General features: G+C 33.8%; 1 protein-coding gene across 1 annotated transcript; it reads right to left on the bottom strand.

Annotated features, from left to right (window-relative positions):
* Positions 1-4,764: 4,764 nt before the first annotated feature.
* On the bottom strand, positions 4,765-5,751 carry LOC141509776 (olfactory receptor 2AJ1-like). The gene has a single exon (XM_074219569.1). It carries the CDS (start codon positions 5,749-5,751, stop codon positions 4,765-4,767), a length of 987 nt encoding a protein of 328 aa, XP_074075670.1.
* Between the last annotated feature and the right edge of the window lie 5,129 nt (positions 5,752-10,880).

The raw sequence follows: 10,880 nt of genomic DNA, 5'->3' as shown, positions 1-10,880 counted from the left end.
TCTGGAAGCAACTGCTGGGGGGGGGGGGCGGTCCACAGGTGTGTCTCCAGTTCACAGGGCCAAATCTGCACTGAAAACTAAGCTGGTCTGTGCTCCTCTCTCACTCTGATGGGACAGAGATTTCCTGCTGACCATTCAAGTTGTCCTTGGTGATCTCTGGGCTCAGACATCGGCAAACTGCCCCACCACCACCACCACAGACCCAGGCAACCCCCAAGGATCCAGGTGCCCTACAGACTGTTCCTGGTTTGCTCTGACAGGGGTTGACCAGCACTGTGTTGAGACCCTTTCTATCCCTGTATCATTCAAATTATCTTGAGTGGGAAAATTATTTCGCTTAATCATTTTGTGGGTTCTACCACTCTAGAATTTAGTTAGAGTCATAATTTTAAAGTATTTGGAGTGTTCTAGGGAAGAGCTTCTGTGATTTTCTACCTCCATGCTGCCATCTTGGTATTTGGATTTAAGTCTTTAAAAGCTGCATTTAAAATTCTTAAGCCATAGATTGTCATCTTATTTGGAAAAATGTCGTTATTTTTAAGATTGTATGATGTAGCCCGTTGTTAGAGTATTTTTACTAATATAAGTGACCAGGAACTAAAAAGATATGATTTCCCTTTTGAAATCAGTTAGTAAATTAGATTTATACTAGAATAAAGGGTTAGAGATAAATATCACTAGGATGTTGTTATAAGCTACTCAAACTTGCCAGTAGCAAAGTAATTTCATCATGTGCTGCTATGTGCTAACAAAACAAAGTTGATTTGAAATTTGATAAAACAAATATAGACCTGAAGGAAATGGAGAATTACCTAAATTAAAAATTTGAAGTTTAAGCTATATAATGTCTTTTAATTAGATAATTATAGTATATAGACTGATGTTCTGTATAAGGTAATCAAATATTTTGTATTAAATTAAGAAATCTTAACTTTTTGGGGGGGATGATGTGGGAATGGAGTTAAGTGACTTGTCCAAGGTCACACAGTGGTCTAATATGAACCAGTTTGATTTGAACTCAGGTCCTCCTGATCCCAGTATCAGTGCTCTATCCACTGAGTCAATAAGTTGCCTCAGAAATTTTTAAGTTTTAAATCCATAAATATATTTATAGAATTTTGAGTTTCCTAAATGTTCTCAATTTAAAAAGTATTGGTAAATACTAAAAACAGCTGGATCATTTGCAAGGACAGATTGTCTCATAAACAAAATATTTGGAAATTTAAAATTATGATGTGGAAAACAAAATGAATGAATTAACAATGTTAAATAAATTAAATTCTCTATGTACTACTTATGTATTATTGAGTACTGTAACTCCAGTGTAATTAAAATAATAATTATATGTGACCCTAAGTTGTAATCAGTGACATTTTACATGAGGAAATTTTAGCTAACATTATCTTACTAAGTATATAACAATTAGTTTTCATTATCCTTCTGAGCTAAAGAAATGTGTGTCAGTTTCCTCTCTTAAAAAGAAAAATAATTCTCTGAGTCTAGACTATCATCTATATTACTATACAAGAGGAAGTGTTTTTAACGTTATTTTAGTTTTGGTTTATAAACTTCTTAAGATTATTAACTGAAGGGGTGGCTAGGTGATGCAGTGCATAGAGCACCGGCCCTGGAGTCAGGAGTACCTGAGTTCAATCCGGCCTCAGACACTTAATAATTACCTAGCTGTGTGGCCTTGGGCAAGCCACCTAACCCATTTGCCTGGCAAAAAAGAAAACCTAAAACAAAAAGATTATTAACTGAAGTACAAAGAAAATCTTGTAATTTTTAAAAAGAATCATCTAGTTGTAAATACTCATCAAAGATGTTCTTTATTAAACGTTTGCAGAAAATTAGGCTATGCTTCATATATTTATCCTTATGAAATATATATACATATATGTGTGTGTGTGTGTAAATAAATAACTACATGTTCCAATTTAATCTAAGATTATATTTATATAAGTTAAGATAGAAGATATATAGCTAATTAACCAGTGCTATTCAAATACACTATATAAGTTTATTTCCAGTGATATAAAGATAAAAGTATATAAGGTAAATGGTTAAAGGTCTGTTAAAATTCATTAACATAACTATAAATAAAGTCCTCTAAAACCAATAAACCCTTCTCTTTTTGTACCTATATTTTTTATTTAAAATAAAAAAAAATCCTTTTTTTCTGAGGACCTTTGGTGTTATATATGTGATACTTATATTAATTTGGATTTGATATGTTTACATTTTAAGAATTTGTTTCTACTTTTAGGCCGAAAAAAGAACAAGGACTCTCTATATGACCTCTTCCTGGATCAAATTTTGTAGTATTCAAAGGACCATATTCCTTATGTTCCTGCTTGGTCTTTACAGCAAGTTTCTATAAACATGGCAAGTGAGTCATTTGATTTTCAATTCTCTAAATTCTAATGAAAAAAACAGTGTTTAACTTTGGTTAATATGTCACTAGATGCATATTCCTGAGTTAATTGTGACACTTTTACATCTCATAATGGGTAGAAGGATACATAGGTAAATGATAAACATTTGTGACATCAGGATATGATTCTTTATCATGAATCTTTTTTTAAAAGGAAAGAAATTTCACCCTGACTAATTAATCAGAAGGATGGACCATAATCTATTTTAAAATTGTTTTAAAAAGAGTTCCATTTTCTGCTAGGAATTTTGATTTCTTTCAAACATTGATAAATATGGTGACTGTTTAATGTCAAATCAATTACTGAATATACCCTGTTCAAAAATGATTATCAAATGTACATGTTCCAAGCTCAAGGTGATCTGGTAATTTTTAAGGAATTCATTTGTATTAGAATTTGTTTTTAGGATAGTACAATGATATCAGCCTGTTACTGGAAATTCACCTTCCAAGTATAAACTGCATTTTAATTGAATGGTGCCAAATATGAAGAACAGTTTCTGTGTATATCTGTCAATCAGGGAGGTGGATTCCCTGGTCTGAACAATTTCCAATTTATTTTTCTAATAATACACATGGAAGCTTTAACCTGATTATTTATAAAGGCAAATTTGATTCAAAATGTCTTTTTTCCCCCACTATTATCTCTATAATTAATTTGAATTGGAGAAAATCTCTCTTTGAGATCAAACCTGTAATGGACATGTTAAGAAAATTGATTCAATGACCAAATGGTTCATTCTTTGTGGGGAATTTTTTCTGTTTCTGTGAATTGGTACTTTTTCCCCAGGGCTTCTACCTATGTCTCTGAGGTTTCTTCCCACCAGCTTTCAGCTGAACCTGGGAGCCAGATTTAATTATATCTTGTGGGGATTATTTCTTGCAGATTACAAGTCATACCTTGCAATTCACTGACCTAAGGAGATAATATGCTATATGAGAACTTGGGAGTTAATGCCAATTAGGTCCTGTCTCAACCCCTTGGATGCTGACTGAGTTAATTCTTGAATGCACTCTGATTTCCCCATCAAAGTGACCCTTCTAGGCAAGGGGAGTTCTATCATTGAGCCAATACTTTTCTGAGAGATAGATAATAAATAAGTAAGGCAAATGTAAGATTTTCTTTTTAGCCAAGAGAGCCCAGTTGAGGTTGTGAATTTTTAATGTGTAGTTGCTCCATTCAGTTACATGCTTTCTTTTTTGTTTTTTTGTTCGGCAGAATGTGTATAGGAGTGAAGGTAATAATGATGGCAATGATTCAAGTCAAATGCAAATAGTGAAATGATGAAGGGAGGATTCACAAATACAGTACTTACTGTGTACCTATGCACTAAGAAGAAATATTGAAATGGTAGGACAGTCGATACTGTAAAGGATTTCATGTTCTATTTGATAGACAACTAAATAAGAGTTAGGTGGAAAATGAGGAAAAATGAAAAGTAGAAGTTTGATAGGTTAAAGGATAAATTAATATCATAAAGATATATAGATATATATTCATTTGTTTAAATATATATGCATATATATTTAGTTCGAAGTGATTTACAACATGGGATAGATTATGAAATATTTATGAAGCAGCATGCATGAAAATATTCATTTGGGGCAAAGTTATGGAATGATTCTATTCTTTATCACTAGAGGGGGAACTCACATAGCAACCAATAATCCAGAATGCTAGTGAATTTTATTCAGTGCTTCAAAGGGAAAAGCTAAGACAATCAGCAATGCACCAACAAAAGTCATCTTTCTATATATTCTTGATAAAACTATTTTCTTTTGTCAGTGGAGACCAGAAATCTGAATGTGTTCATGTGTTTGTATGTATAGGTGTGTTTGTTGAGCTGTTTGCTGTCTTAGAGTAAAATCCGCAAAACCTGGAGAAGTTGAATTCCACATGTTTGGACAGTGAGGAATTCATTGAGAAAGTTAAAGTTTGCTGTCAAGAATTTGCAGTTTGACATTATTTGTAATGCATGCATGAAAAATGAAAGATTTGGCTTAAATCAGAGAGTTTTGAACCCTCTGTAAATATTCTCTTAAGATTTGCTTACTGTCCTCTACATAGTAGATGGGTCTCTAATGGGGAAACTAAAAGATAAATAAATACTGTTATTCTTGTTATAAATCAAACCAGATTTCTTAAAAACAAATTCAAGAAATCACTAGAATTTCATATAGATTTTCCTTGGAGAGGCAAATATTTCAATGGGTTGTGTTGATTTTGGTGTATATTTAAAGATAATGAAAACAGTATTTTTGGTATCAATCCCCTTCTCCCATAATTTCATGAATGCTATTTGGAATATTTTCCACACTTATATAATAGATCATGCATGAGCATTCAGTCTAATTTTAAATAAATTTTCGTTTTTGTGAATAAGGGTCTTTCCTAAAACCTTCTTCAGAGCATATAAGACATCTTTATTTCTGAAGCTGTAGATAATAGGATTCAGCATGGGAGTGAGAATGGTATATGAAATGGCTAAGACTTTGTCCTGACCAGGAGTATGATAGGACTTTGGTCTCATGTATGTAAAAATAAATGACCCATAGTAAATGGCAACCACAGCTAAGTGGGAGGAACAGGTGGAGAAGGCTTTTTTCTGGGCCTCCATTGATTTAATGTGAAGGACAGTTCGAAGAATCTGACCATAAGAGGCAAGGATGATGGAAAGGGGAATTAACAGGAAGATTACACCACTCACATTGAGTCCTCCTTCATAGTGTGATGTGTCAACACAGGAGAGTTTCAACATGGCTGGAACTTCACAGAAAAAGTGGTCAATGGCTCTGGTGCCACAGAAAGGGAGAAGTAGTACGTAAGTTGTATGAATTGTAGAGTTGATTATTCCCCCAAGCCAGCAGCTTGCAGCCAGAATGACACTAATTCGATGACTCATAAGAATGGGATAGCGCAGTGGGTGGCAGATGGCTACATAACGATCATAGGACATGACTGTGATAATAAGGCATTCAGCACCAACAAAGATGAAATAGAGGAAACTCTGGACCCCACAACCTGCAAATGTGATGGATTTCCTGCCAGATATGTAGTTACTGGCCATCTTGGGAATGATATTGGAGATATGCAGGATATCCATCAAGGAGAGATGACTGAGAAGGAAGTACATTGGAGTGTGGAGACAGATGTCAATGCGAATAAGAAGAATCAAGAATGTGTTTCCCATCACTGCTACCATATACATGCTGAGAATAAGTGTTAAGAATAGCAATCCATAGTGTTTTGGATCCAATAATCCTAATAGGATGAAATCTCTTCCAAAAGTCTGATTCTTTTCCTTCCCCAGGTGCATCATTTCACTTTTTCACCTAAAGTCCAAAAGACATATTGTAGAATAGGAAGCAGATTGGAAAAATACAAAGCCCAGCATGGAATCAGTTCCAATAAAATGAAAACTGGCAAGAAAAATCATTGGGTCATCAAGTTGTAATTCAAGGAAGTCAATCAAATGAATTACCTGAATTAACTGAGTCCTTGCAATAATCTATTCATTGACTGAAGTGATGAAAAAATTCTAATGGCTTATTTGTATAGTTCTACCCTCAGGTTCCTTTTCTAGGTAATTTTTTAGCTTGATAGACAATCAGGAAACTGGTCAGTCTCTCAAAGCCTCACCTTTCCTCCTGCCTGGTTAGCAAGAAATATTTTCTAGTGCCATAAAGGGAGCAGAAACTAATGGAAATTTGGAGAAAATATATGTAAAATATGCAAACACATTTGATTCAGTAGAAAACCATTCTCTGAGTAAATGAATACTTGATTGGTTCATATCATAATAACTATCATATTTTGAAAATTTATTTTATTTTTACTTTGTGAAACAAACAAACCTTTCCATAATATAGTATATTAAATAGAAATTTGCAAATTTATCATGCTAAACTTGATTTTCCTTTCAAATATGAGACTGTTTTTTCTTGTCTTTCTTCTGCCAAACCAGTCCAATAGATCACTGCTCTTATTAGAGTCAAATACATATTTATCAATGAAAGGAGGTGGCTTTGCTTATTGGTTGAGGTGAGAACAATATAAAATTCAAGATTTGCACTGAATGTTAGCACTGAACACAGTTTCTGGGAGATTAGGCAATAGGAGTTGTGACAGAGTGCTGGCTCCTCTGCCTGCCTTCAGTGACTATCCTTGACATATGTGCAAGCATACATATGTTTAAATATGACTATATACGCATATATGAGTTTTCTATCTAAAAGACATGTATGTACACACACATATATACGGAAAATTATTTTATACAAACCTTTTATTAGCTCTTTGGTCAGATTCAGAATGCTTCTTTTTCATAAACTATTTTTAATTTATGTATTTATAATAATCAAAATGTCTTAGTCACTCAAAGTCAATCTGAAAACAATATTGCTGTGACTTTATACAGCTTTCCTCTCTTTGCTCTTCTTCTTTTCCATATCTTCCATGTTTTTCTAACATCATTGAGTTCTTCATTTCTTATAGGAAAGTAGTATTTGAACAGAAATCTACACCACAACTTTTTAAGCCGTTCCCCAATTGATGGCGATCACAGTAATTTTGAATTCTTTACCAACATCGAGGGCTGTTATAGACATCCCATTCACAGTTAATGCTATATTATTATTGAATTTCCCTGTATATTATTTTAATCACTATTTTCTTGTTTAGTGTCTTTTTACCTTCTCCCTCTTACCTTCTCTTACCATTCCCCTCGCCCATAACATGGACGTCATCCTCTACCCACCCTCCTAATTACAATCTAAAAACTCTCCAAATAGTCCTTTCCCTATCTTATTCCTCTAGTCTCCAAAAACCTAAGTTTTCTTAGACCTCCAAAAATCCAGTCATCTTGTCCCCTGGTTTTCATACAGCTGTACATGTTCAGAAGACTCATAACTCCACATATACACATTGTTTCTTCTTCAGTCTGGATGATAGTTAGACTTCAAAGTTACAAGTCCTTCAACTCCACCAACTTTCTCTGTGTTAGCTCTCTCCTATCCCACTTTAAAAATAAAATAACTTCCTAGTGCCTTTTCTTAGAAAATTTTAGTTTCAAGGATCACACCAATATGCATAATTCAGATCCAGTCTATCTTACAAACTACCTTAGCAATCATTACAATTATAAGAATACTGATAAATATTTTGCTTTATATGCATATATTGATATGGTTGTGTTTATACACAGATATATATGTATATATTTGAATGTGTGTAATATATTATAAGTAACAATATGACATTAATGAGTATGTCACAATTAACCTTTAATGTTTTCTTTATATTTCTCCTGGATCTTTTTATATTAAATTTTTCATTGAGTTATAATCCCTTTGGTACAAATAAATGAAAGTTTTTTTTATAGTTCATCAAATATCCAATTTTTTATTCAGTATTATATATATTCAACTTTTCTTGGATGGAACTTCAGTTCTTTTGTTCTGAAATATAATGTTATAAGATTGACTATCTTTTAGAGTAGAAGATATTGGGTCTTGTGAATTCCAGGCTATATTTCCACAGTCTTTAAATTGTATTTTTTCCTGTCATTTGCAATGTTTTCTCCATACCCTGGTATCTTTGAAACTTGGTTATGACATTCACATAAGGTTTTCAACAGGATCTCTTTCAGATTGTAAATTATAGTTTCTTTTTCTACTTCATTACCCTCCTGTTCAAGAACCTCAGAGTCATTTTCCTTAATAATTCTTTTTATTATTATCAGATAATCTCACTCTCTATCATCTCTACTCGATATTTCTTCAAATGAATTGTTTTTTTCTAATATGATCCTTCATGTTCTCTGTTATTTTTCTTACTTCATTATTTCTTGTTGTTTTATACTGACACTTGATTCCTCTTGACCAATTCTAGTTTTCAACGACTTATCTTTTTTTCTTTAGATTGCGTATCTCTTTTTTCCAGTTGGTTACCTCTCTATTCATTTTTATTGCTTTTATAGGGGGAAATAATTCCCCCTATTTTTCTCTAAGTCACTCTTGTTTTTTTTTGTTTTGGGGGGCAGTGCTAGGCAAATGAGGTTAAGTGAATTGTCCAAGGTCACACAGATAGGTAATTATTAAGTGTCTCAGGTCGGATTTGAACCCAGGTACTCCTGATTCCAGGGTTGGTGCTCTATCCACTGCGCCACCTAGCTGCCCCTCTAAGTCACTCTTGATTAATTTTTGAATTCATCTTAAAATACTTCCAAGATTCCTTTTGGGGTTTGCAGCCACTTCATATTACTTTTTGTGGCAAAAATTATTTTTAAACCTCCTATCTTTCTCTCACTAAGACCGAATCTTCTTTGGCTCCAAAGTAGACATCAGTGATCTTTTCATTTTTTTCTTTGCTTACTCATTTATACTTTCTTATTTCATATCTCTTATTATAATCTGATGTTAAGTCCAGTTGTGAATAATGTTACCCTCAGTTGTCAATTTTCCTCATTATTATTTTCTGAATTCCATCCAGAGGCTCAAGTTAAAGTTCTCCCATCCTACCCCTAAACCACAATTAGAATCCCCAGCCAAACTGTCCCCAAAATGTGCTTTTGTCTGTGGTTCTGCACTCACTTGGCATGTACTCTCTCCTCCTCACATACAGCCACAGCTTGGCTTCCCTTATCTCAGCAATTCTAGGTTTGCTTTCTAGAAACAGGGCAGGGCTGGGTGGAGGGGGCTTCAATTTTCTCCTACTCAGTTTATCTGCTATTAATAGATGAAAGTTTAGGATGTGAATGTTATTGAGGCTGTGATTGAGGTGAAAATTAATATGTAATTTCTTGAGGTTCAGTCTGTTTCCCATTGGAGATGTCCTCTGGTCATACTATTTATTAATAAATTGTGGTTGCAAAGAGATTATAGCAAGTTATTAGTAGGAAAATGCACCATGATCAGATAGGATTTATACCAAGTAGGCAGGGATGGTTCAATATAAGGGAGGCCAGTCAATAACACCAAACATATCAATAGGAAAACCAACAGAAATTATATGATTATCTCAATAGATGCTAAAAAAGGTTTGATGAAATTACAGTATTCAATCCTATTAAAAACACTGGAAAGGTCAGGAATAAATGGAGTTTTCCTTAAAATAATATATAGTATTTATGTAAAATCATCAACAAATAATACATGTAATGAGAATAAATTTTGAGTATTTCCAATATATTCATGGGTGAAACAAGGATACTCATCATCACCATTCCTATTCAATATAGTTTTAGAAATGTTAGCTGTAGAAATGAGAGGAAAAATAAATTGAAGGAATCAGAATTGACAATAAGGAAGCAAAAATTTCACTCTTTGCAGATAAAATAATGAGAAAATCATCTAGAACACTCCTTGAAACAATTAAAAACCCCAGCAAATTTGCAGGATATAAAATGAAGCCTCATAAATCATCAGCATTTCTCTATATGAATAAGAAAGTCAAGTGCAAGAGATAGAGAAATTCCATTTAAAATAACTATACAGAACACTAAATTCTTGGGAATATACCTCCCAAGGCAAAACCAGAAATTATATGAACACAATTATGAAGCAATTCTAACCCAAATAAAGTCAGATTTAAATAATTGGAAAAAATATCAATTACTCATGATTAGGTAGAGCTGATAGAATAAAAATGACAATTCTACCCAAATAAAATTACTTAATCAGTGCCATATGAATCAAACTACCAAATAACTACTATACAGTTAGAAAAAATAGTAAAAAAATTCATCTGGAGTAACAAAAGGTCAAGAATAGCAGGAGAACTGTTGGAAAAAAGTGTAAAGGAAGGTGGCCTAGCTTTCTCAGATCTAAAACCACACCATAAAGTGGGAGTCATCAAAACTGCCTGGTACTGGTTAAGTAATGGAGCAATGGATCAATGGATCAGGAAAGGTACAAAAGAAACCCTAGTAGGGGCAGCTAGGTGGCACAGTACTGGCCCTGGACTCAGGAGGACCTGAATTCAAAACCTACCTCAGATACTTATTAATTGCCTATGTGTCCTTGGGCCAGTCACTCTTTTATTTTTAGGGTTTTTTTGCAAGGCAAATGGGGTTAAGTGGCTTGCCCAAAGGCCACACAGCTAGGTAATTATTAAGTGTATGAGGCCGGATTTGAAACCAGGTACTCCTGACTCCAGGGCCTGTGCTTTATCCACTGCTCCACCTAGCCGTCCCAGGCCAGTCACTCTTAATCCCATTGCCTTAAATGAAAATAAAAAGAAACTGCAGTAAATGACTACAGCAATCTACTTTTTGACAAACTCAAAGAATCAGCATGTAGGATAAGAACTCACTATTTGACAAAATTTGTTGGGAAAACTGGAAAATGATTTGGCAAAAACTAGGCATAGGTGACATCTCAAGCTCTGTACCAAAATCAGGCAATGGGTATGGATTAAGACATAAAGGGTGACACCATAGAGAAATTA

This window comes from Macrotis lagotis, chromosome 1 (assembly GCF_037893015.1).
Source record: "Macrotis lagotis isolate mMagLag1 chromosome 1, bilby.v1.9.chrom.fasta, whole genome shotgun sequence".
Lineage (NCBI taxonomy): Eukaryota > Metazoa > Chordata > Mammalia > Peramelemorphia > Peramelidae > Macrotis > Macrotis lagotis.
Note: the sequence above shows the minus strand (reverse complement) of the source record. Positions and strands in the feature narration are given on the sequence as shown.

Coding starts and splice junctions, on each gene's coding strand:
- LOC141509776 (XM_074219569.1), bottom strand. CDS start 5,751: ATGCACCTGGGGAAGGAAAAGAATCAGACTTTTGGAAGAGATTTCATC.